Genomic DNA, 26,675 nt, shown 5'->3' on the forward strand with positions numbered 1-26,675 from the left:
CATCTCAACTGCACATGTATCAGCATTTGTCTGTATAGATTCCTTTAGAGTACTTGGTTCTTAATCATGACTTCTACAGAAGAATTATGATACCAGACAGAAAGTATTCCTTGGTTTTGGATGTTCCAGGCCATTCTTTCTTTAAGTATTTCTTCAACTACTGTATATTTGCTGGTATATAAGGTATAAAATATATGTGAAGAAAAACAGAGGAGAAAAAAATACATCATCAATTAACAAACAGTCCTGTAGCACCATAAAGACTAGCAAATATATCAGGTCATGAGCGTTTGTGGGTAAGACCCAGTTAGAACGATGTGTTCGTGCTAGTTAGCACAACATTTTTACTTTGCAAATGTATTTAATACTCTGGTCAGAACTCTAGTTAAAGAAAACACCCATTCCAGGCTCTTTGAGGGATTACTGTGTTCCAGGGCACCACAGCACTATGCTTGCGTCTGATATCCAGTTGACACTATATTGATTCCCTGTCTTAGCACAATTCCCTCCATAGCACAGAGGTTGTGTAGATTGCCTCTGCATGATAGCTGTATACCACAGTGAGTTTTACAATGAGGGGACAAAACTTAAAATAAAATCAGATTAACATTAAGTTAATTCCTTCAATGTAGAAATGGGTCCTTGCTGTGCTAATCTTGCTGGAATGTTTTCTGGCAACGAGAGGATGTTGAACATCAATTTAGTAGCATTTGATATATTTCAGCGTCAGCCATTTGAAACAAAATCTGCCAAAGAGGTGTCCCAGTGCTAGAACTCAGAGAAACGAATAACCAAAACCAGGGAAGTGGCTCTGTTTAGATATCAATAGGATGAACAATTGTCATATTTGCCTGAAGTAATAAAGGTGTCCCAGTCCCCAGGGAACTATTTTGGTTTTTTGATGCCCAAAAATGATTTTCTGGATTTCCCTCAGAAAAACTCTAGATGAACTATTAGTCAGTTTGATAGTGAGTCATATTTATCTTCAGGAAGAGTGACATGATATGACACACTTGAAGTTCCAATATATGCTTATTTGCTGTGAGTGAAATGGTCTCCTAGGGACAGTCAGCTAGGCACTCCTTACCTAAGTGCCATTTAAGTCTTCAAAACAGAGGGCATTTAAAATTTAAGTAGTGGAGCAACCAGGTGTTGGCCCTCTCCAGAGGGTTGATTTTCACCCCACTGCTGTACTGTATTTGGAATACTGATGAACAAACATCACACACAAAAGTTTCTGATAATTTCTTTGGCATATTTTTTTCTTCTGGTATCATTTGGGAGTTTACTGTTCACTGAAGGTTAAAGCATAAGTCTGCATAATTAGAAGTGAAATTCTTCTCCTGTATCTTTGTTCCAACTTCTTCCAGTTCCAAAGACTGGCAGATAATATTTACTTTCAGTCTGTCATTCAACTTCCTTCCAACATCTGCAAACTCTGACACATTTCTCCAGACAGGCTTCCTTTCCCAGACTCCTAATTTTTCAGTAATATAGTGGAACCTCAGAGTTACAAACACTTTGGGAATGGAAGTTGTTCATAGCTCTGCACCAAATGCGATGGTTGTGCTTTCAAAAGTTTATAAGTGAACATTGACGTAAGAAGAAAAGAGCTACTTTCCTTTTATTTAGTAGTTTATATTTAACACTGAACCGTGTTTGCTTTTTGTTTTTGTCTCTGAGGCTGCCTTGCAATCCATAAAGACGTGTGTGGTCGATCTGTCAGTTGATAATGCTAGCGTTCCTAACACTGAGATTCGGCTATAGAATGCACGACTTTTTGGGGTGACTCATGGGAGGGTCGTGAATGGTCACATGCCTCTCCCTAAAATGCCAAGGAGGCTGACGGGGGTTGGGAGGGCACAAGGTGCCATCAGTCAGAACCAGAGGGGAAGAGGTAGGGGCCATTGTCTTTCCTTTTCTGGTTTCAGCAATGCTGCCTGCCCGGGCCACTGCCCTATGCAATGCAGTGACGGCTCTTGTGAAGCTGCTTTGCTGCACTGAACAGCATCACAGGCAGGCAACGTGGCTGGAGTGGGCCTAGAAGTGGAAAGAGCACTCCTCTCATCCACTGATACCATGTAATGTGCCTTGGAGAGGGGATGGGGAGAGCACCAGGGCCTCCAGGCTGGATGTAGGAAGCTGTCACGTTGAGGGGAGGAGTTACATACATAGATGCCTCCTTTATGTCCCTCCCCACTAGCCGCTCATACTACCTTGTATGAAGTCAGCCAAACATCCTTTGAACTCCAGTTTTCAAAATATGCTGATTTTTCTAGATATTTTCAATTGCATATTTATTTTGACTTCTACAAAATAATTAAAAGGGCCTATTCCAAGACTCTGGGCACTTCACTGATTAAAAACACAGAAAGCCTAATACAAATAAAAAGGTATTCAGCAATCTCCACACAACTAGGAAAGGGAAAAAGATCACTCCAGCCACAGATATCCAGAGTACAAATCTCGGCCTTTAGTGGAACCCTGCCACCCCACACCTCTTGGCTTTGTAACATAGTCCAAAGGAATTTTATATCAAACAGCACTGCCATGAGCATCTGCATTTTAAGGATGCTTTCCCTTTGCTATTAGCCAGCACAAAAGCTCTGCTATTACTCCTCATTATGCAACTTGATTGCTACCTCCTCAAACCAGCAAATATATATAAATTATGGATTATCCCCCAGAAACAATATTCAGGATCAGCCTCTACCACAGAACATATCTTCTGCCTTTGGACTCCTTTTCAGAACTCAATAAATGTATCAGATTTCCTATATTTTACGAAGGAAATAAATACGAGGGAAATAACATCCCAGGATCCTCAGTAGTCATTCACATGCTACATTGTGCCCTTTTTCCTATTTGAAGCAAATATTTTTATTATAGCACAGTCAATAAAAAGTAAGACCCAATAAAACTATATAATTTGCATTGTGGGAGTCTATTAAAGAGGATGAAAATGAACCTTATCATAGTTATTCTAAGACACAACGGTTTGCAATTCAGTAGCAGTCAAGTGTGTCTCATGTACTGTATGGCTTTCTTTTTTTCCTCCTACAATGGTAATAATGTGTGTAAGCGAAACTTAAGGTTCCAATTTTAATTTGGCTTGCCCCTCATGTGGATTTAACCCAGACAATGCAGTTTTTGGCTTGTCTGTCCAGGTACCATTTAGGTGAATTCTTGTGGATTAAAAATATGGTTGTTCTCCCTCTCACTGCTGGTGCAGCCTGACCATCTCTAATCTAGAACTCTCTCATCGAGCAATATCTGTAATCCAGTATAAATTCAGTTAGCTGGACACCCACTTAACATCAGTGTGGCCAAATTTCCTCATAAAGTTTGTTTACAGCCACCAGTCCTGGCTCTCAGTGTTCTTCACTGTTATTTAGCTGTAATTTACCCCAAGTGTCTTCTAAGAGCCCAGTAAGCAGTGGAAGTGTTGGTAATGCATCTAGACAATACTGAACTCCCATTGTCTGACAAATTCTCTCACCCAACATCAGTCAGGTCCTGAGGGTGTCAGGCGAGAGAGTTTCAACCTGTAATTGTTTGGGTTTTGTTTTGTTTTTTTTTTTACCAGAAAGGGACCTTGGCTGTGTCCAATCAAATGTACTCACTGGACCTCAAAAATCAGGTTACCGTAAGATGGGGAGAGGTGCCGGCTAATTAACCCATTCCAGGGCTGTCTCTTACCAACAGACAGGCTTCTGCAGCTCCCATCCCAGCCCCAAAGGAGAAGGAGCCCAGCTTGGGGCAAGGCCAAAAGGCAGTTGAAGATGTAGACAGGGTGTGGGGATGAGAGGAGCAAGTGAGGAGATGTGGACTTGAAGGAACAGGTAGAAAAGAGTGTGGCATTGAGGGTAGAGGCAGAGTACAGGCAGGCCTCAGGGACACAACTACCAGCAATTAGAGGTAACAACCATGGTTTTAAGCCGCTAGAATTCATTAAGGGGAAATATTCAGATTTACAAAGGCAGACTACTTTATTAGGACTCTGAGAGCCCTGCGTCACCTTCAGAATAGATGACACAACTAATTGGGAATTGTGGACTAATAGTAATAAGGAAGAATAGGGATACTGGGTTAGGTGCATTGAGGGGACTAACATATTCAATACTAAATTCACTAAGTTTGAATCTAGTTCTAGTCTTGCAGGAAGAAAAATTATTAGCCATACTGAATGGGTATTGCTGGAGTTTATACTAAACCACAAAATGCCCAAACATATCGACACAGGACTAAATGTGTTATTTCATCCAACTATATGTTCCCATCTAACTGGGTCTTAAAGCAAGCTAAGAGATGTCTAGTGTGAGTCTCAGAAAACCTCAGAAAAGCACATCCAATAACATCTAGATACAATCTTTCTTAAATTATTATGTCAATGGAATTGAAGCAAGTTGCCAGACTTCTTTAAAGAAACACATATGCAACAGACTTTCATTGAATTCCATCATTTCCATTCCTCCAAACAGACCCACTAAGCCATTAAATGAAGAGTATTGCAAGGCACATTAATAGGCAATTACACAGTGCACCACAGATTAAACCATCTTCCCGATGCTGCAGAACTCAAACTCTGTTTTCTTATGAAGCTCTTAAGGGGAATGTCACAGGCTATAGAGAACATCACAAAATAACCCCCCAATAGAGCGCAATTCTGAACAACATTGATAACCACACAGATAAATAAGGAAAATGAGCAAAAAGACAAATACGCTTGAAAATAAACAAGCCAGATTCCTGCAAGGAGGGATGATTTTGGGAAAAAGAAAGAAAGAAAGAAAGAAAGTCCTTGGAATTTGCAGTCCAGACACTGAACAATAACATCATGACACAGGAAAGGAAAGCAGAAATAAAATATTTTGCTTACCTTTGCCATCTGGGCCTGCACACCATTTGCTTTAAGAGATGCTACTGCTTTCTGTGCCGCTGCTGGACTGTCAAAATCCACAAAACCATAGCCTAAAAAAAATACAGAATTCTTCATTAATATTTATAAACAGCTTCCCATTTTATCAAACTCTTCTCATATTCTTCTAACCGACTGCTCTCCTGACATGCAACAGCTGCCATGTTTGTACTCCTTTCATCTTCACTTCCCTTAAATCAATGGTACTTAAAGAAATAACTAGTTCTCTATCAAAGATGGCTCCATGGAGCTCCCTCTGAGCTCCCAGCTAAGCAAGGCTAGACACGGGGAGATAATCTTTCACTTTTAAAAAGGCTCTGTTACAGCCCAATTATTTTCAATAGCTTGGTTTATCAAATTAGTCAGCTTGTGTGTACAATACACTCATTATTATTAACCTTTCCTCACTTCCCTCCACCCCTACTCCACACATTGCCCAGCAATCTTTTCTTGTTTGGTGACTGGGACTGGCATCTTCCAGGAAGCATAAGAGTGTTAAATATTCAACTCGGATCCAATTTCAGTTTTTACAACCAGGTATTGAGATTTCTAGGGGGATTTACAAAAGCTCCTACTGCTTTTAACCATCTGCCCCATGACTCTTAACTCCGTTAGAGCCCTTTGAAAAAAAAATCCAGCCCTCATCTTGCAAAGAGGTTACAACACAGGAGAGAGTCTCTTGGAGAGATATGCAACCTCAGCCCACCTTCCTGCAAACTGCAGGGCTGAAACCTAATTGCCTACAAGCATTAATAATATTAGTAGTCGTATGATGATAGCATAATGGTTCCTCTGCCATCATCTCCATTTACTAGATCAATAAGCACAATACAGTAGGAAACCACAAAGATGTTGCTTTCCTGCTGTATCAGATTTCTTTTTATTTCTTTTGTCAGCTTTTCCCTTGTTAGTGTGTGACCCTTTCTCCACCTCAATCCCTCAAAGGAAACGTGAACACATCACCATCAAAGCCTGAAAACTCTTTTGATGTGCATGTTTCACTTTCGGCAATGGTTAGTCCACAGTAAAAAAAAATTGTCACCCAAAGTTTCTCCCAGGTTATCTTATTTGCTAAGTTTCAAGCTTTAAAAATGAAACAAAAGCAGCCGAGATAGCTATAAAAACATAACACCCTAAGAAACTACAGAAGGATTTTGAGACATTGCTTTAAGAACATTCTCCACGCCTAAATCTCTCTGTTCTGTTTTCTCCTAATCTTTGTAATTCTTTAAAAAAATAGAATGAGAGTACTCATCTAGGGAAGTCTTTGAAACAGCTGTGCATTGTGACAGGATGCTCCACCACACTGCTGTGAAAATGTGCAGCAGAATTCACTTTGTTTTTTTGCTTTTAATTAACTATTTAATTTTCTCCCCTAGTTCCGCTTGCTCCCACTTAGCGTGTTAGGCAGCAATGAACTTGCAACCCAGCAGTGTGCTTCATGATACTTTCAAAAACGATCTGCAGAGTAGCTGTGAAATTCGTAACAGTATCTCACTAAGGAAGCCTGCTACATGCGGACAGAGGAGTCCTTCTTGGATTTCCACAAATCCTTTGTTCACTGGGTGATAAAAGTGCATAAACTCAGAGTCAAGGAGAGAAGCGCAGATGTCACTTCACAGTCTCACAATATAAATAGCCCTGATCTTAATCTAACGCTGCCAACAGACACTGAAGCCCATCAGGAAACCAAGATACCACCATGAAATCTTAGACAGTTTGGATACTGGGATGGTCTGGAGTGAGCATGGGAACCAACCTGTTCTTAGGAGGTGGAGTACTTGTTATTACAGTAAAATCTTGCATATCTGGCACCCGGATACCTGGCACTTTTCAGTTAACCAGTATGCTGCTGGCCAGCTGACCAGCTGGGGCCTGCTTCTGCGGGGCTGGTTACCTGGTCAGGGCTGGCTGCTGCAGGGCTGGTTACCTGGCTGGGACTGGCAGAGCAGGCCAGCTTCTCAGCCGGGACCATTGGAGTGGATCCAGATGCCAGATGGCCAGCTGCGGGTGGGGGGCTGGGGTGGTAGGGAGGAGAGAGCAGGGCAATCTGCCTGCTGCCCGGTGGGGGAGCAGAGCAGGGCCAGATGTCCACCCCAGCTTGAATACTGCATTTCTTCCTTTTTCCTTGATACATTCAGGTCTTTGTTCTGAGTGTGGGTGGTGGGGAGAAGGAGGGATACTAAAACTATCTTTTAGACATTGATACTGTAAAAACTGGGAATGGTATTGGCAGAACTGGAGATTCAGAGTAGGTTTATATTGCAGAACTCTCGAGCAAGGCAAGTGATTTTTAGTGAGACTTCCTACACAACATTATATAGAAAAAAGTATGTATACCCCTGTAAATTTACACAAGCATCTCTAGTTTTGGGCTGCTCTGAGAGAACACACTATAGATAGTAGGTATGTACAACGTAATAAATCAATAAATAAGGATTTATGCCAGTCCACAAGATTTAATTGTGTGAATAGTTTCTATACACTTATTCTAACAGCCCAAAAACACCTGAGAGTGGGAACAGAACCATATCCTCCTGTTCAACTCAGTGAGGCAAAAGCACTACGCCTTTGATCAGAGCCAGTTTTTCATTGCATATACTTTCATTAATAATGTCAATATAATTATGAAGTTGTTATTGTTCCTTTTCGCCACTTTAATTCTCATTCCAGATACAGCTCTTATCTTCACCTTGTAACGTCCCTCCACCACACACAGAACATCAGGGCAAAATCACTGCAAGGCTGCAAGGCAATCCAAAGAGTAATTGCCTACACTAAGAGAAACCATATTCCCAGGCTGCTCTTGCATTCAAGGTTCCTTACAAGAGTTTGCTATTATATACAACTGCATAACACCAGACACATGAGTGTCCTTCTCACCGTTTATGGTAGTTCTGAAAATGTTCATAAAACATATGATACGTCAACATTACAAGCACCACAGCCACACAGCTATGGTGCTGCCGCTGTACCTCTGGAGCTCTGTAGTGTAGATGTTTGCAACAGTGACAGAGGCTTCTTCCCATCTCTGTCGTAAATTCACACCCCCAAGAAGCAGTAGGTGTATTGATGGGATATTAATCCTAGGGGTGTACACACTGAGGCTTAGGTTGTCCTAATTACATCTTTTGAAGTGTGAATTTTTCATATCCCAGAGCAACATAGCTAGGTTGACCTAAATTTTAGATGTAGGCCAGGACTCAGTGACTAGTTCACTTATTGCTATACATTTTAGAAATGTGCATCTGTCTCTCTGTCTGTCTATCTGTAAGTCCGTATGTTCAAGAATGCCTCCTAAACAGTAAGAGCTAGGACTACCAACTTTGGGCTGTAGCTTCCTTTTGTCATAACTTAAAGTGAGGACAGGGCTTGAATGTGCCAGGGCAATGGGATGTGCATGATATGTGACTGTCTCATATCAAATGAAAAGGAAGAGAGCTGAGAGCAGGGACAGTTATATTCAAGAACGATCACAGTGTCCCAGGTAGCAGTTGCCAACTAGCCAATGTGACCCCTGCCATCCCAGCCAGTCCTGGGGAACGTTGGTGACCAGCCTGTGCATCTCCCCCACCCTCCCATCCCAGGCTGGTATCAGGTACGGTGGACATCCCCTTGCAACCTCAGGCCAAGCCCAGTGGACAGAGTGCTCACCACCCCAATCCTAGGCTGATCCGCTGAGAGCCTGGCAGACAGGGTGTACTGCCCATCCCAGCCCAGGGCCAGCCCCTGGAAGAAGCCAAAGAGTGGGGTGCATGTCGCCACCATCTCCTGAGCCAGCCCCAGCCAATGACAGGTAATTTGTTTATGAATGTAATCATGGTTTCATTTTCTAGTATTACACCTTCCTGTTGTACTCACACATCCCATTCTCTGCCTTTTTGTTCCTTGTCATAAATGTGGGCTGTGGGCTCTCAACTTTTTCCTCAGTTGTTCAGCACCTAGAAAAATGGGGCTCTGATTATCGATGAGGTCTCCTAACTACTACTGTCCTATACATCTGAAACAACAACGATGACACAACAAACACAACCAAACTATTTTTGCTGTTTTTAAAATCACACTCCCTTTTTTAACATAATCTACATTTAAAAAAACACAAACAAACCACCTACTGAAAAGTTCCCTTAAAAGCTAAGGGCCATATTCATCCCTGTAAGTCCTTTGACTTCCATGTAGTTACACCAGTGTGATTTTGCCCCTCTGACACTGGAACTAAAGGGCTGGGCCCCTGGTTTTATTGAATGACATGTACTAATACCATGCAAACGCAATCACAAACAACAAAACAAGAGTACCCGTAATCATTGCCAATCCTTCCCTCTGAGAAATAAAATGACTGTAATTTTATTTGGCTTGATGCCATCAAAGCTAAATAATTAAGTTTAAGGAATAGAAACCGTGAGCCTGTACCTATGGGGGAACAAAAACAGCTAAGCATCAGCAAGCATAAGCTTGGGGGTTGCTTGAGTAAGCGCTACCTGAACACACAGGCATCATCTATGTCTTCTATAACCCAAGCAGCTGTGGGGCCTCCTGGTCTCAGTTTCTCAGTTCCATAATTAAGCTTGGCAGCAGGTTCAAACGAATTAAAATGGAGTGTCACTGTTTCCCTGACAAATCCCTCATCCTTGTTTTTCTTACTTGTCAGAAGAAGACCAGTAGAACAGCAATTAGTGGTAAGCAGTGCAGTGAAAAAGAACCAAATATACACTAATTAGGTCACTCGCCAAACACATTCATTTCATTGGCACATTTAATCAATGTTTTCCTGAAATGCCTTAAATCTCCTATGCTAATTTAAAGTTTTGTTATTATTGTTGCTTTAAACACAGATGGGATGCCTAGAGATTTTCAACAGCTTTTTTTTCCAAAACCATTTCTAAGTAACAGCCTCTTCAAATACTGCTCCATTAATATTTAAATTCTGGTTTTAGGAAATGGGATACATTTATGCCTACAAGCACCTTTCTGCTATTAAAACACTGCTGGTGTATTTTTATGTCAAAGCAGACAGTTAAACACAATTCTAAAGAGTACATGAGACTACCCACAATTAAATAATAAGTGAGAAACAAATATAAATATTCTCCCATTAGTGCAGATACTCAATTACTCTTAAGACTCTTGGGCTTTTTTGCACATACACTGATATGAGACTAGACCCACTTTCATTTAAAAATCTCCATTTTGGAGATTTGGTGTCTTGCAGTAGTATTTTTGCTAAAACTAGGAGCTAGGTTAGGCTAAGTCTACGCTGAAGTGGGGGAGATCAAATTAAGATATGCAACTCCAGCTTTCTTAATTACATAGCTGGAGTCGAAGCACCTTAATTCAAGCTTTCATGCCATCTGAACAGAGGGAGTTCCATGCTCCCATCAACCTTCCCTCACTCCTCATGAGGAGTAGTGTATTGGCACCAATGAAGGCACCCTGTGAGTTCGATTTAGCATGTCCCTACCAGACATGCTAAATCAAACTCCAGAAGATTGACCGCAGCAGCATCAATCATCTGCATAGTGAAAATGTACCTTTGGTAACTGTAGTTCTAAGGGCCCAATGGAAGTATGGAATGGTCAGCTCTATGTAAGCTCAATTCCCAAATATCACAGCAAAAATCTACATAGCACTTTTTCAGCATAGAAGAATTTATTTACAGGCAAGCTGCATTGCAGACTCAGATTCTGTTTGAAATCCCTGGCCTAAACTATAGTATTTTGCCCATATCCTGCATCTTGCACGGGCAGGGAGAGCCAAATGGCCATTCCAAACAAATGGGCCACAGGGCAAGTGTTCATTTTCAAAGAAATGGATATGCAGCTATATCGTTTCAGAAGGAGCATCAGGGAGATTCCTACTTCAAGGAGACAGAATTTCTACTTCTCCTAGAGGTCACCAGTTGCTCAAGGGATGAAAGAATAATGCACCATAGAAATTTTAAAAGTGCAGTTTACTTTTTTCGAATTTTAATGCTCAGGTCTACTAGATACTGTATACATAGGGATGTCACACTGGCCCCTCCCACTATTTTGGGACTGTAATTCAGGGCAACCCTTGTGCTGGTCAAGCAAAGGGGAGACAGCTCCTTATACCCTCCGCCTTACATAGTGGCAGAAGAGCTAAAGACAACACAACTCTATGTTTCTGCAGAGGGAGCCTGTTTGCCAGGAACTTGTTAAGTTCTTCATGCCTAATACACCTGGACTTTTTCTTTTATCTGTTTTTAAAATAAAATCAAAAGGGGAATAAACAAAACAAAAATACAAAACCACATGTCAAAGTCCCATTAAAGTCACAAATAAAAAGCTTTAAAACTAGGGAACTGACCAAGTGAAGGTTCTCAAATTAATGCTAATTTATCCACATTGCACCTGTGTAATGTAAATTAAAAATGCATACCTGCACACCAATGTTTGTTTTTCCATGTACTCCATATAATAGAAGATGTGGAAAATGTCTGTACTAAGGTAACTATGAAAAACTTAACTCTTTAATGTCCTAACTTTCCACCCCTTAAATTCAAGGCTGAAACCCTGGCTTCGCTGAAGTCAATGACAAAACTCACAGAACCCCTGCATGGAAAAAAAAATATTATTTATCTTGCAAAGTTAGGCAATGGCAGTTTTATAGCTCCCTATATAATTGTCATTCTGCCCCCTTGTCTGTACATACTATGCACTGAGCAAGGCAGAAGATCTATGAAAATATTATTTGCTTAAAAACTGTATCATAGTAACATGCATAAGAGGGCAGAATAAAAGTAAAATAAAAAGGCAAGAGTCACTGTAGGATTTCCTAATTTCTAAGTGCTTGGCATTGCAATGCTAATAACATTATTTCAACATAGTTGTTTCTATATGTAATTTCCTTGGTGTTTTTGATTTTTAGAGAAAAATTAAAAACAAATTATGTTAAATGTACCGGTAACAATTCCCCTCTCCACAGAAATACATAGAAAACTGCAGTGCTTTACCGGTCTGGTATCTTGGTGCTTTCCAAGTGATAGTTCACATGAAAAAGCTGAAAATCTTGGAGTTTCAGTGGTAATAATCTCCCAAATTCTGTTTTGGCCCTCTAGAATTGTGAAATATGAGACTATAAACCCAGAATTGACATAAGACTGAATATATTGCTAATCTTGAGCTTTTTGTTTTATTTCAAAAAAAAATCTAATTTCAGGTCAATCCAATTTTGTTTATTCAGTTCAACCAATAAACCAACCAATAAACCAACCCATTTGCATAGCCCTAGTATTTATGTATATATGTATATGCATGCTGCATGCAAACATGATAGATAGATAGATAGATAGATAGATACACAATTCTATGCATACACATGCAAATTCATAATAGTCACAGTAAGCCACTTCTCCTTTCCTATTTACATAAAACCATTTATGTTCCATGAGGGCTGAATGCATCCATCTGTTTAGTTGTTAAATTTGCTTTTGCCCTGTGTTTAGCTAGAGTGTCTCTTAAAAGGTAATGTTCATTTTAACAAGCAGGTAGGCTACATAAGAAGTGATTAGCCAATAATTTACTATGCAAATTTCAGTGATTGTTTTATGCACGCTGAATAAAGAATCAAATTAAAGTCTTATAACCCTTAGAAAATTATAGTTAGCAAGCAGAGAGATTGATTTGCCCTTGAACACAAAATTACTTAAAGTAGAGCTTTGCCATTGTTCACACAAGACCAGACCTACAAAAATACCATTGATATCACAAAGACAGCACTTGTAAAATATTATGAATTATTAAAAAATTTCTGCTTTTAAAAAAGTTGCTGTTTACTAGAAATTGGTGAATCGTCTCATTTCAATTAAAGAAGCTAATATGTAATCAAAAGAAAATAACTGCAAAGGAAGAATCTTAAATGCAGCTAAGAAAATCCAGAGTACACCTAGCCCTTTCATTAAAGATGGTTCCCAAGAGAAAACATCTACACTAATAGCGCTGAAATTTTTGTTTGCTTGAGCTTGATACGGAAATATGGAACATAACTGTCACTTTGATCATAGTTCAGCCTTTTTTAACTCGTTCATTCTCTTCATGTTATAACAAAACTGGAGAAAAAATGTAAGATCTTTAAAAATATGTGCAAAAACATTTCTACAATTGAGTGCAAAATTTGTGTATTCAATTACTGTGAATTAACTTGGGTGTATATGAATGCAAATGGCTAGTTAGTTTTACAACTGAACATTTGCTTTATATAATTAATGTATGCAGTTGTGATTAGTGCATCCACATAACAGGCATAGAGCTCCTCAATGCCTTATCTAATATTTAAGTTAAAAACATTACTGAACTGGAAGTTTAAAGTAACAACACACAGAGATCCCCAGAATTTAGGTGTTGGAGGGACAGAAGATAGGGCAGGGAAGGGAAGGGAAGGGAAAGGAGGAAAGAAAGAAAATAAAGGTGTTTTAGAGGAGTAGCTATGTTAGTCTGTTTAAGCAAAAACAATGCTTCCTCAACGCTTGTGCCCTAAACTGCTCTGCTTATGCTACCATCTTTTGGCCCTACAGGGAGTAGGCACTTGAAGAATTCCATCAGGATTTCAAAAATTTCTATCCCTTAAACTTCACCTGGACCAGTCCACACAAGAGGTTCACTTCCTGGACACTACAGTGCACATAAAACATGGTCACATAAACACCACACTATACCAGAAACATACTGACTGCTATACTTAACAATATGACTCCAGCTTTCTTCTAGAACATGATGCAATCCATTGTCTACAGCCAAACCCTAAGATATAACATAGAATCATAGAAGAGTAGGACTGGAAGGGACCTCGAGAGGCCATCGAGTCCAGCCCCCTGCCCTCATGGCAGGACCAAGCACTTTCTAGACCATCCCTGAAAGCCATCTATCTAACCTCTTCTTAAATAGCTCCAGTGATGGAGATTCTACCACTTCCCTTGGTAATTCGTTCCAGTGTTTGATCACCCTGACAATTAGGAACTTTCTCCTAATGTCCAACCTGAACCTCCCCTGCTGCAATTTAAGTCCATTGCCTCTTGTTCTATCCTCAGAGGCCAGGAAGAACAAGTTCCCTCCCTCTGCCTTATGACACCCTTTTAGATACCTGAAAACTGCTATCATGTCCCTCCTCAATCTTCTCTTTTCCAAACTAAACAAGCCCAATTCTTTCAGCCTTTCTTCATAGGTCATGTTCTCAAGACCTTTGATCATTCTCGTTGCTCTCCTCTGGACGCTCTCCAATTTCTCGACATCCTTCCTGAACTGCGGTGCCCAGAACTGGACACAATACTCCAGCTGAGGCCTAACCAGCGCAGAGTAGAGCGGGAGAATGACTTCTCGTGTCCTGTTCACAACACACCTGTTAATGCATCCTAGAATCATGTTTGCTTTTTTTGCAACAGCATCACACTATTGACTCATATTTAGCTTGTGGTCCACTATAACCCCTACATCCCGTTCTGCTGTACTCATTCCTAGGCAGTCCTTTCCCATTCTGTATGTGTGACACTAATTGCTCCTTCCCAAGTGGAGCACTTTGCATTTGTACTTATTAAACTTCATACTGTTTACCTCAGCCCATTTCTCCAGTTTATCCAGATCCTTTTGAATTATGACCCTATCCTCCAAAGAAGTTGCAACCCTTCCCAGCTTGGTATCATCTGCAAACTTAATAAGTATACTTTCTATGTCAATATCTAAATCGTTAATGAAGATATTGAACAGAACCGGTCCTAAAACAGACCCCTGCAGAACCCCACTAGTTCTACTTTTTCAGAAGGATTGAAAACCATTAATTACTAATCTCTGGGTATGGTTATCCAGCCAGTTGTTCACCCACCTTATAGTAGCCCCATCTATGTTGTATTTGAGTAGTTTATTGATAAATATATTATGTGAGACAGTGTCAAATGCTTTACCGAAGTCTAGGTATATCACATCCACCGCTTCTCCCTTATCCACAAGGCTCGTTATTTTATCAAAGAAAGCTATTAGATTGGTTTGACATGAGCTGTTTTTAACAAAACCATGCTGGCTGTTCCCTATCACCTTACCACCTTCCAATTGCTTGCAGATGATTTCTTTAATGACCTGCTCCATTATCTTTCCTGGCACAGAAGTTAAGCTGACTGGCCTGTAGTTTCCTGGGTTATTCTTGTTCCCCTTTTTATAAATGAGTACTATATTTGCCCTTTTCCAGTCTTCTGGAATCTCTCCCGTCTCCCATGATTGTCCAAAAATGATTGCTAAAGGCTCAGATACCTCTTCTTTCAGCTCCTTGAGGATTCTAGGATGCATTGCATCAGGCCCTGGTGATTTGCAGACATCTAATTTTTCTAAGTAAATTTTAATTTGTTCTTTTCGTATTTCAACATCTAAGCCTACCCCTTTTTCACTAGCATTCTCTATGTCAGGCATTCCTTCAGGTTTCTCAGTGAAGACCGAAACAAAGAAATCATTAAACATCTCTGCCATTTCCAAATTACCTGTTACTGTTTCTCCCTCGTCACTGACCAATGGCCCTACCCTCTCCTTGGTCTTCCTCTTGTTACCAATGTATTTGTAAAAAGCCTTCTTGTTTCCCTTTATGCTTGGAGCTAGCTTGAGCTCATTTTGTGCCTTAGCCTTTCTAATCTTGCTCCTGCATGCTCATGTTGTTTGCCTACATTCATCCTTTGTAATTTGTCCTAGTTTCCATTTCTTATACAATTCCTTTTTTAGTTTGAGATCATGCAAAATCTCCTGGTTAAGCCAAGGCAGTCTTTTGCCATGTTTTCTATCTTTCCTACGCAGCGGGATAGCTTGCTTTTGGGCACTTAATAATGTCCCTTTGAAAAACTGCCAACTCTCTTCAGCCGTTTTTCCCCTCAGTTTAGCTTCCCATGGGACCTTACCTACCAGCTGTGTGAGTTCACCAAAATCTGCCTTCCTGAAATCCATTATCTCTATTGTACTGTTTTCCCTTCTACCCTTCCTTAGAATTGTGAACTCTACGATTTCATGATCACTTTCACCCAAGCATCCTTCCACTTTCAAATTCTCAATAATTTCCTCCCTTAAAATTAAATCTAGAACAGCTTCCCCCCAGTAGCTTTTTCAACCTTTTGGAATAAAAAGTTGTCTGCAATGCAATCCAAGAATTTATTGGACAGTCTGTCCCCTGCTGTGTTAGTTTCCCAACATATACCTGGATAGTTGAAGTCCCCCATCACCACCAAATTCTGGGCCCTGGATGATTTTGTTAGCTGTTTACAGAAAGCCTCATCCACCTCTTCCACCTGGCTAGGGGGCCTGTAGTAGACGCCTAGTAGGACCTCATCCTTGTTTTTTACTCCTCTGAGTCTAACCCAGAGACTTTCAACCCGTCCATCTCCTATGTCCATCTCCACCTCTGTCCAAGTGTGTACATTTTTAATATACAAGGCAACACCTCCTCACTTCTTTCCCTGTCTGTCCTTCCTAAGCAGGCTGTACCCTTCAATACCAACATTCCAATCATGAGTATTATCCCACCAAGTTTCTGTGATGCCAACAATATTATAGCTGTATTCCTTTATTAGTACTTCCAATTCTTCTTGTTTATTTCCCATACTTCTTGCATTTGTATATACGCATCTCAGACATTGATTTGGTCTTGCCTCCCAGTTGTGCCCTAGCCCTCTTTTTACTCTCCCAGTGTAGCCCATACTCCCTCCCATTTCAAGTTCATCTCCCAGGTATCCATGCTCTCCACTTACCTGCAGGCTTTGCTCCCCTGCCCCCGTCAAACCTAGTTTAAAGCCCTCCTCGCTAGGTTAGCCAGCCTGTGTCCAAATATGGTCTTCCCCCTCCTCGAAAGGTGAACGCCATCTCTGCCTAGCAGCCCTTCCCGGAAAAGGATCCCATGGTCAAAGAAACCAAAGCCTTCCTGGCGACACCATCTATGCAACCAAGCATTCACCTCCAGGATACACCTGTTTCTGCCTGGGCCCCTACCTCTGACAGGCAGGATTGAAGAGAATACCACCTGTGCCCCAAACTCCCTGACCTGTGCCCCCAGAGCCCTGAAGTCACTCTTGACCTGCTCAGCGTCACACCTCGCAGTATCATTAGTGCCCACATGGATGAGAAGCATGGGATAGTAGTCAGAGGGCCAGATAATCCTCGACAATGCCTGCGTAACGTCTCGGGTACGGGCCCCCGGCAGACAGCACACCTCCCGAGAGGAAATGTCAGGGCGACAGATGGGCGCCTCCGTCCCCCTCAGAAGAGAGTCTCCAACCACCACTACTCTGTGTTTCCTTCTTGCAGGGGTGGCAGTAGACTTCCCAGCCTTGGGGGTACGAGGCTTCTCCTCTTCTGTACAGGGTAATTCTTGGTCTCCTGTATCGAGTACAGCATAACAGTTTTCCAGTACCACGGTGAGAGGGTTCTGAGCAGGGGTGGGACACAGTGTCCACCCTGGTCCACCTCCTCCAGTGGTTTATCAGCCGTCCTGTGCACTGGGACAGTTACCTCCGCAGTCTCCACCTGAATACTATCCAGGAACTGCTCATGGACTCGTATACTCCTCAACCTGGCCACCTCCTCCTGTAGCTCCCCCACCTGCCGCCTGAGAGATTCCACCAGCAGGCACCTTTCACACTGAATATTCCCCTCAGCCTGGGTGTCAGTAAGTGGGAACAGCAGGCCACAGTCCTTGCAGAACCACACCAGGATCTGGGTAGAAACACCCATGGTCAGGCAGTCTGTCCAGCTACTGGCACAAGTGGAGGAGACAGCAGTAGCGCTGGCACAGGTGTTGCGGGTCTTCCTAACCGTTATAGTCCTCTCTGTCACACTCCCTCTGTCCAGCTCCCTCTTAAGCTCCCCTGTCTGCAGCTCCCTGTCCACTTCGCTCCCCTGGTCGCTCCTGCCTCTGGCTTTTAAGCCTGCTGGCCTCTCTCAGGCCCTCCCCCTACAAGTCACACAGGGGAAGGCTGATCAAGGGGGCAAAAGGTCAGGCAGGCAGTCCCAGCTGCCACTGAAACTGAAACTGAAACTGAAACTCCCCCCACCTGGAATCAAAATGGCAGTTCAAATGCCAGCAGTTAAAGCACACGCTCACTCACCCAGAGATCAGCGCTCTCACCTGGTAGCTTCTTCAGCGGCAGGCTCACTTGCTCTCCTCCCTCTTAAACACCCCTGTCTGCAGCATTTGCTCTTGTCCCTCAGGGACAAAGAGCTACAGGATCTCTACCAAACATTCTTAATACTACAGAACACACCCGGGGAAGGAAAGATACAGACCGACAGAGTCAGACACCTACTACAAGACAAGCCCCACCAAGGACAATAACAGACTGTCACTGGCCATCACCTACAGCCTCCAGGTAAAGCCTTTCCAGCACATCATCAAGGATCTACAGCCTATCCTGGAAGATAATCTCTCAGTCTCACAGATCTTGGGAGGCAGCCCAGTTCCACAGACAGACCCCCAACCTGAAGCAAATACAGCAGATACATACTACGCAACAGAAACCATTCGCTGTAATGAACCCTATTGCCAATTCTGTCTGAATATCTACTCAAGTAATACCATCTTAGGACCTAACCACATCAGCCACACCACCAGGGACTTGTTCATCTGCACATTTACTAATGTGATATATGCCTTCATGCACCAGCAATGCCCCTCTAAACTTCCCAGACTAGACCGTCTCTGTGCAAAAGAATAAATGCACACATCAGACATCAAGAATAGGATCACTCAAAAACAAGTAGAACACTTTGACCTCCCCAGACATTCAGTAACCAATTTGAAAGCTGCCCTACTTCATCAGAAAAACTTCCAAAACAGACTTCAGTATGAAACAGCAGAGCTGGAACTCATATGCAAACGCTGTACTATCAAACCTGGTCTGAATAGAAACTGGGAGCAGTAGCTCACTACCAAAAGTAATTTCCCCTCTTTTGATATTCACACGTTTTCATCAACAGTTGGAAGTGGGCGACAGCCAACTGTGATTGAATGGACTTCATTAGCACTGTCCTCCACATAGTGACGAAACACACCCATCTTGGCATGTGTCTATATACCTGCCAAAATGAAGTTTCCATTTCATGCATCTGCCAGTGTGAGTTGCGGCCCATGAAAGCTTATGCCTAAATAAAAGTGTTAGTATTTAAGGTGCCAAAGAAAATTAAATTCATCCAAAAAGCTGGGAGAAACTGCGTCACAAGCAGCTGTATGCCCCCAGCTGAAAGAAGCCAGGGGTGCGTGGCTGCCACCCACTTCCCCCAGCTGCCCGTTCCCCCAACTCCCCTCCCCAAATTTATGCAAAATTCGATTTATGCGGAGGTTGCCCAGGATGCAACCTCTGCATAAATTGAAGGATTACTGTAGACAATAAAGAATCCTAAAAGGCAGAGCAGGAGGGATATTGGACACTAGAGTTGAAATGACTTTTCAGGGAAATTTGTTAAAAATTAAAAACAATCACAGTATACACAGCTGAAGGAGGTTACAAGTCTAGGCAGGTACTTGGCATCTCAGTACCAGACAGACTGACAGAGGATGGAATTCAGAGAAAAAGCAACAAACAACAATGCTGAGCGCTGTGTGATAGAGTGCAGAGGGTAAACAGGTGAGCCTTCACTCTGATCACTCACTATGTCTACAATACAGCATAAATTTGAATCTGAGGCACTTAATTCAAGTTTAAATTGTGATTGTTCACACATCAAATACCATTATTGTGAATTCAGGGGGTGCTACGGCCGATAGTCTTCCTCCAACAACCCGGGTGGGGTTAACAGGAAGTTCGAATGTAAGCATTCAGATTAATGGTAGTGTGGAAACAGCTTCCATTTAAATTTGTTTTATTTGGCCTCCAGAGGAATCCCACATGTATCCCACAATGCCCCACATTTGTCCGTTTTGGCTGGTTACATCTCTGATGTTCTTCAAGTGCAGAGGAAGTAAGGTAACAGGAAGCCCATAAATTAAGATTTTGGGGGTTGGCTGTTACTGGGGGGGAAGTTTCCCCTACTTGACAATGATTTGGGGGGGCTCACTGTCACTAGGGAGAAGTCTTCCCCCCACAGCAAAGATTGTGGGGGCTGGTTGTTGCCAGGGGGAAGTCTCCTTGTGAAAAAAATGGCCATTTGCTTTCCACAGGAGGGGAATGAGGGCAACGCAATGTGGGAAGATGACATCATATACCCACAACCACTTATGGGACATTTTTTCCCATACTGCACCAGCAAAAGAAACCCAGAATGCTATGAGGCTGAGGGAACTGTGGGATAGGTTCCCACGATGCACTGCTGCAACAGTCGATGTTTGGTGATTTAGTGGGGCAGCACTAACTTTACCTTCTTGGGACTTTGTGGGGAGGTGAGGATACTCAAATTCGAATTTATAAAACCCAGAATTACAAAGTCAATTTTAATAAAATCAAATTTATCTTGTAGCATAGACGTAAGCTCACATGTGAATTAGTCCCTTCTGAAGAAAGCTGACAGAGGTAGTTAGACAATCAGGCTGGCAGGCTGCATGGGATAAGGAAACAATTAGCCCATCAGCCTAGAGCTGCTATGGAGGCAAGAAAGAAGCTCCAAGCTCCAAAGTGAGCCCTCTTATGTGGAGGCCTCAAGGGAAGCAGACCTCTGCCCACCTCAGATCCTGAGGAGAGGCCCAAAACACTTCTGTTGTAGCTGTACATAGAGTAATGCATGGGGATTGCTGTGGAAATGGTGGGCGTAACTTGAAAGAAAGGGCTATGGTAAAGGCAGAACCACTGCAGTCCATGCAGTTTCGGAGGGAAGAAGGCAGGAGAGAAGACACATACGGGGACATGCCCGTAGAGTTTTGATTTACGAGGCAACAGTAAAATAACTAAGACCCCAATCCTCATAAAACTTCAATGGGACAAATCACAGTGTACAGTTAAGAACATTATTAATTCTTCACAGGATCTTGGTTTAAATACATGGAGACTAATGGTAATCATCTTCCACAGGTATATGAACAGTATACGTGCAATTTAGGGGCATCATAGGGATAGTCAGATTGATTCAGTAATACTGAACAAAAGACAAATGGAGGAAATTTTTCTGACATGCTGCTAGCTGTGGTATATCTAAAGCGAGGGATGAAAATCCCATTGCTCGAGTAACTTAAATCTAGATTGAATAAAGCACTTAAGAAAACACTGTAGTGTAAAGATTGTATTGACCAGGTGAGCTAAACAGTCTTTTCCATCTTTAACTTCTGAGATTACTCGTCCTACTGGGTTGCATTGATTAGCTGTCAAAATGAAAATGGAAGATGAATTCTTTTTAACCAAGAATGGTTGTCACAGATTTAAATTTGTAACACAAACCAACATTTTATATAAAATGGCTATTTAACACTAAAAGGTATTTATATCCATTCATATTTTGTGTGTATATTATGGATAGTTAAGGTTGAGTTTCACATGTAAAGAAGGGATTCAAAGTCTTTGTTAAGTATGAAGAAATACAGTACATGAGCCTCAAAATTAAGCACCTACTTTAAGTATTTAATTGTGTGTGTGTATGTGTGTGCATGTGTGTGTGTGTGAGAGAGAGATGCAGGCAAAATGCTATGTGCACATACCCATTATTTTTTCTTGGCCCCAGAAACTGAACTGTTTAGGAGCTGTCTACAGAATTCTCTGAAAGAATTTGTATTGGGAAGGTTTCTTACACTTAGAATGGAGTTTCTTGGACCAGAGGTAAGTAAGAGACACTCACCTCAGTACACCAGGCAACCTAGTGATAAGGGCACTAACATCCCAGGTGAGTTCCCTAACCACTGCACTCATACCCCATGTTCTGGGAGGTGGATGGGGGGATCTCTCGCTCACTCGCTTGCTTGCTTGTGCTGATCTGAAAGCATTTGAAAGATTTCATAATCCCTTCTACTGTAAAACAAACAAAAATGCTCCTTTCAATGCAAAAGCAAAATTATTGTGTTCCAGCCAACCCAGATCAAGATAACCATCATTTTGAGTCTGCAACATCTTTCAGATAGGCTATGTCTACACTAGCAACCCCCTTGCACAAAGGGTATGCTAATGAGACATGTTAGGATATGCTAATGTGGATATTCTATGAATATGCAGTGCCTCATTAGCATAATGGCAGCTGCGGCACTTCAAAAGTGCCACTTTCGATCACACACAGCTCATCTACACGGGGTCCTTTTCGAACCTTTTTATAACCAAATAGGAATAAGGGGATTTCGAAATGCACAGGGTCGTTTCGAAAAGGACTTTCGAAGTGCTGCAGCCGCCATTATGCTAATGAGGCTCTGCATATTCATGGAAGCGCTTCCTTAGCATATCCCAACATGTCGCATTAGCATCCCCCTTTCGAAAGGGGGGTGCTAGTGTAGACGCAGCCAGAGAGATTTGGGTGCAGGGAGGGGGATGGAGGTGCAGGGAGTAAAATAAGAAACGTCACCTAAAACTAGAAATGAACCTCAGGCTTTAAAGATTTTAAAATATTTGATTAATTTTAAAAACGTCTTTTATATATTCATTCATCTGTGCACTTCCTGGTTTCTGCCATCTGCTAAGGCAGAAGTTCTGTAATACCACAAGAAAGTTTATTTTTATGATATTTCCAGCCAGCAGGTAACACTGCCACCGTCCCATAAAAGTTTTGCTCTTACGAGGTTTCATATTTGGTTAAGCAGACTCAAGGCATTAAGACGTGAGCTGAATTAAACGTCCTGAGATTTCTCCGTTACTTATTTTGGAGTCACTTGATGCTGAGCATCAAAACAATATAGAAAAAAAATAAAGTTAAAAAAATTAGCCACATTCTACATTAATATATCAGCTTTGTGCACATGAATTCATCAAAAATAGTAAAAATAGGATGGCATCAGAAGTTCAGGTTTCATTTTATGGAATACTACACTGAAAGATTGTAAAAAACAATCAAAATTCTGTAGCAATCAAATCTTCCAGCAATATGATGAGAGTGAACCCTATTCCATGGTGCAAAGGAGAAAGCTGATTGGTACCTACATCCTCTGATACTCCTGGTCCACTCAGCAGTTAAATGTTTTTCTTTTACATGCATTGTTGTGTCCTCAAGTTTTGATAACAGTAAACAAGGAAGAATAAAAATGATCAGGAAGAGATAAATCAACAAGGGAAGAGGCATACTACGCTAGAGACTTTTGTAGACAAAACTGGGGTTTTGTACACAAAATTCACAGAACATCTACACACAGAATACATTTCGTCGACAGAAAGTGTTGACAAAAAAAAGCTGTGTAGATGCTCTGGGGAGCCCTTTTGTCGACAGAGCGGATCAAAAGATTCATACGCTTTAATGTAAAGATGCGAGCTGTCGACAGAAGTTTTGTCAGAACTTCTCTTCCGAGATTAACTTCTATAGACAGATGCTTCTCATGTAGCCGTAGCCAATCTGATTACTGTACTTTATTAGAACTAGTTTTCATTTTCAATATTTTTCTTTAAAAACTTATTGAGCAGGTTTCAGGAAATTTTAAAATAACCTAAAATGGTGAGCATGTCATCATCTAGGTTACTCTGAAGGGAAGATGTTTGAGTCCTGAAATGGTTTTTATTGAAGACAGGCATCCATTTTAAAAACACCATCCTTGTGAGACTGGACAGGAGACTTACAGTACAGCCAGTAATGTGAACAGCAGAGCAATTTCAGCTCCTTATGCAAGCCACTTGAAATTCAGAACAAAGTTGACTTCAGAAAGGGCAGGAATGTGAAATCCCAAGATAACACTTCCCCCAAAATTGAATATATTTTCTTCAGAGCACTTGGCAAATTCTGACGCACCGGCCTCTGCAATAGTAAACATTTTGAATACCGTGTCAAAAGTTCTTTTTATAACACTGCAACATACATGCTTTTTCCAGGTTTTGGTTTTAAATCACCTTATGCAGCGATTAACTATATTCGTGCTAAAACATGATTGGATTTGATTTACAAGTTACCTAACTCAAAATTAATGTTCACTTGATTTTAAAACAGATGCTTACCATTACAGAACTGTAAATTTTCCTTTCTAGTGCCTTCTCCATTTTCTTAACAAGTCCACATACTTACACAGTTATAGCTGGAAATACTGACACAAATCTCAGAAGGGGTTATCATTGTTCCAGCCTGATCAGAAGCCAGGAGCAGAAGAAATGCCACAGGAAAACCTATCCTTAAAATTTCTATTCCACTTTTTCAGGTCCAAGTGGAATATACACACCAGATAAGGTGCATATAAAGTATCTCAAAATTCTGGGTACTTATCCAGTCCCAATTTCTGAACCTCATGAAGGGTTGCCTGACCCTAAAAACCACACATGCCCCTGATATTCTTCAAATAAAAGGGTACAGTCAAGTAAATTAAAAATGTTTCAGGCAAAAGGGAAATGTTCTTTTCTGTTTAAAGTTGCTAATTCATGTTATTACAACACTATAAATGTATGAGCACATGTCCAGTCCTGGAGTCACTTACAACAGGGGTTGTGACCCAATTCATTAGAAACAATGCTTCTTTTGCCAAGGGGCCAAAGTGTGGGGCCTCATAATACATATCAGAAGTCTCTTCCACACAAGAAGATATGAGACAAGCTGGAGCGCAGTTGGAGTGGTCCACACACAGGGTGGATACTTTGGCCAAAGTGACTCATTCTATTGTAGCCAGAGGTTTCACGGAATGATCAGCTACTCTTCCTCATATCTATTAACAGGGTTCTGAGGATTTCTTTTCTCATACCTGCTTTGGCTACGTCTACACTAGCCCTAAACTTCAAAATGGCCATGCAAATGGCCATTTCGAAGTTTACTAATGAAGCGCTGAAATACATATTCAGCGCTTCATTAGCATGCGGGCAGCCACAGCGCTTCGAAATTGACGCAGCTCGCTGCCGTGTGGCTTGTCCCGACGGGGCTACTTTTTGAAAGGACCCCACCTACTTTGAAGTCCCCTTATTCGTATGAGCAGATGGGAATAAGGGGACTTCAAAGTAGGTGGGGTTCTTTTGAGGAGGAGCCCCATCGGGACGAGCCACGCGATGGCGAGCCGTGTCAATTTCGAAGTGCCACGGCCACCCGCATGCTAATGAGGCACTGAATATGCATTTCAGCACTTCATTAGTAAACTTCGAAATGCATGGCCATTTCGAAGTTTGGGGCTAGTGTAGACAAGGCCACAGTCTAGTACTTTAGATTTTTTTTTCTCAGTGCCAGTTGTTTAATAAAGAACCAATATAGGATTTGGAATTGCCAATGACAGGCCCACCAAAATACACTGGATAACAACTTTTACCTCAAAAGCAATGAGAAATTCTGTGGTACCTTATACACTAACAGATATATTACAGCATAAGCTTTCGTGGGCAAAGACGCACGAAAACTTATGCTCCAATCTATCTGTTAGTCTGTAAGGTGCCACAGGACTTCTTGTTGCTTTTGCAGATACAGATTAACACAACTACCCCTCTGAATCATTTACCTCGTGAGCCTAATTGTGGAGGATCAGCCTGCACATGTCCATGATGAAATTATACAAAAATTAAGTACACCATTGTGAGGATATCTTAAATTTGTATACGGAACATATAAAAGTAGTAGTAGTAGGCATCCTTCGATCCCGAGGGATCGTGGGTTTGTGCCCCTGTTGGACTGATTCGAGCAGCATCTTCTGTGGCTGTGCAATCCAATCTGGGAGTGGAAGTCCTTTCCGTATTGTGAGCAGCAGTAGGCAGATGTAGCTCTGGTATCACTGGCATGGATCTTCCTGAGGGCTCTCCTGTCTTCCGCTTCCTTCACCAAGGTAGTTTCATACATAGCAAGAGCTTCCTTCACTCCCTGTTTCCAGTCATGCCTGTCTGAGGCGAGCGAATGCCAGGTGTTCACACTGATAGAGAGAGCGCTGAGGTCATGCTTGCACGTGTCCTTGTAGCGCAATTTAGGTCACCCTTTCGGCCTCTTTCCAGACACCAGTTCGCCAAAGAGGAGGTCCTTCAGTATTCGGCCATCTGTCATGCGTGAGACATGGCCCAGCCAGCACATACGCCTCTGTTTGAGAAGGGTGAACATGGAGGCGGTGCCTGCCCTCTCAAGCACTGTGCTTTTGGGGACCTTGTCCTGCCATGAGATACCGAGTATGCGCCTAAGGCAGCGCATGTGGAATGTGTTGAGCCGCTGCTCTTGTTTTGAGCGCAAAGTCCATGTTTCACTGGTGTACAGCAGTGTGCTCAAAACACAGGCTGTGTAGACCTGCACCTTGGTGTGTACAGTGAGCTTATTGTTAGCCCATACTCTCTTCGTCAGCCTGGAGAACGTTGTGGTGGCTTTTCCAATGCGCTTGTTGATCTCGCTATCAAGTGACAAGTTGTCCGAGATCATCAAGCCCAGGTACACGAACTCATGGACTCTGATAGATGGCTCGTTACCCACGTTTTGGCCCATCACCTGGGTCTTCTTTAAGCTGATTGTGAGGCCAAATTCCGTGCATGCATCTGCAAAGCAAGTTATGAGTGACTGCAGTTCCTGCTGAGTGTGAGCAGCAATAGCTGCATCGTCAGCAAAAAGGAACTCCCTTAGACGCTTCATTTGTACCCTGGTCTTCGCTCTAAGCCTCGACAGGTTGAAGAGGTTGCTGTCCATTCTCGTGTGGAGGGAGATACCCTCTGTAGCAGTTCCGAAGGCATATTTGAGCAAAACTGCAAAGAAGATGCCGAACAGTGCTAGAGCCAGAACACACCCCTGCTTCACTCCGCTGA

At 42.0% G+C, this 26,675-nt stretch overlaps 1 protein-coding gene across 11 annotated transcripts in view; it reads right to left on the reverse strand.

The window, feature by feature from the left end:
* RBMS3 (RNA binding motif single stranded interacting protein 3) overlaps nt 1-26,675 on the reverse strand; it is a 1,098,743-nt gene that overhangs the window by 367,343 nt on the left and 704,725 nt on the right. For all 11 annotated transcript variants that reach the window (XM_074984403.1, XM_074984401.1, XM_074984402.1 and 8 more), the window contains one exon: nt 4,880-4,971. In XM_074984403.1, coding sequence (XP_074840504.1) covers nt 4,880-4,971 — 92 coding nt within the window. The remainder of the gene's footprint in view (nt 1-4,879; nt 4,972-26,675) is intronic.

This window comes from Carettochelys insculpta, chromosome 2, assembly GCF_033958435.1.
Source record: "Carettochelys insculpta isolate YL-2023 chromosome 2, ASM3395843v1, whole genome shotgun sequence".
In the NCBI taxonomy this organism is placed as follows: Eukaryota; Metazoa; Chordata; order Testudines; family Carettochelyidae; genus Carettochelys; species Carettochelys insculpta.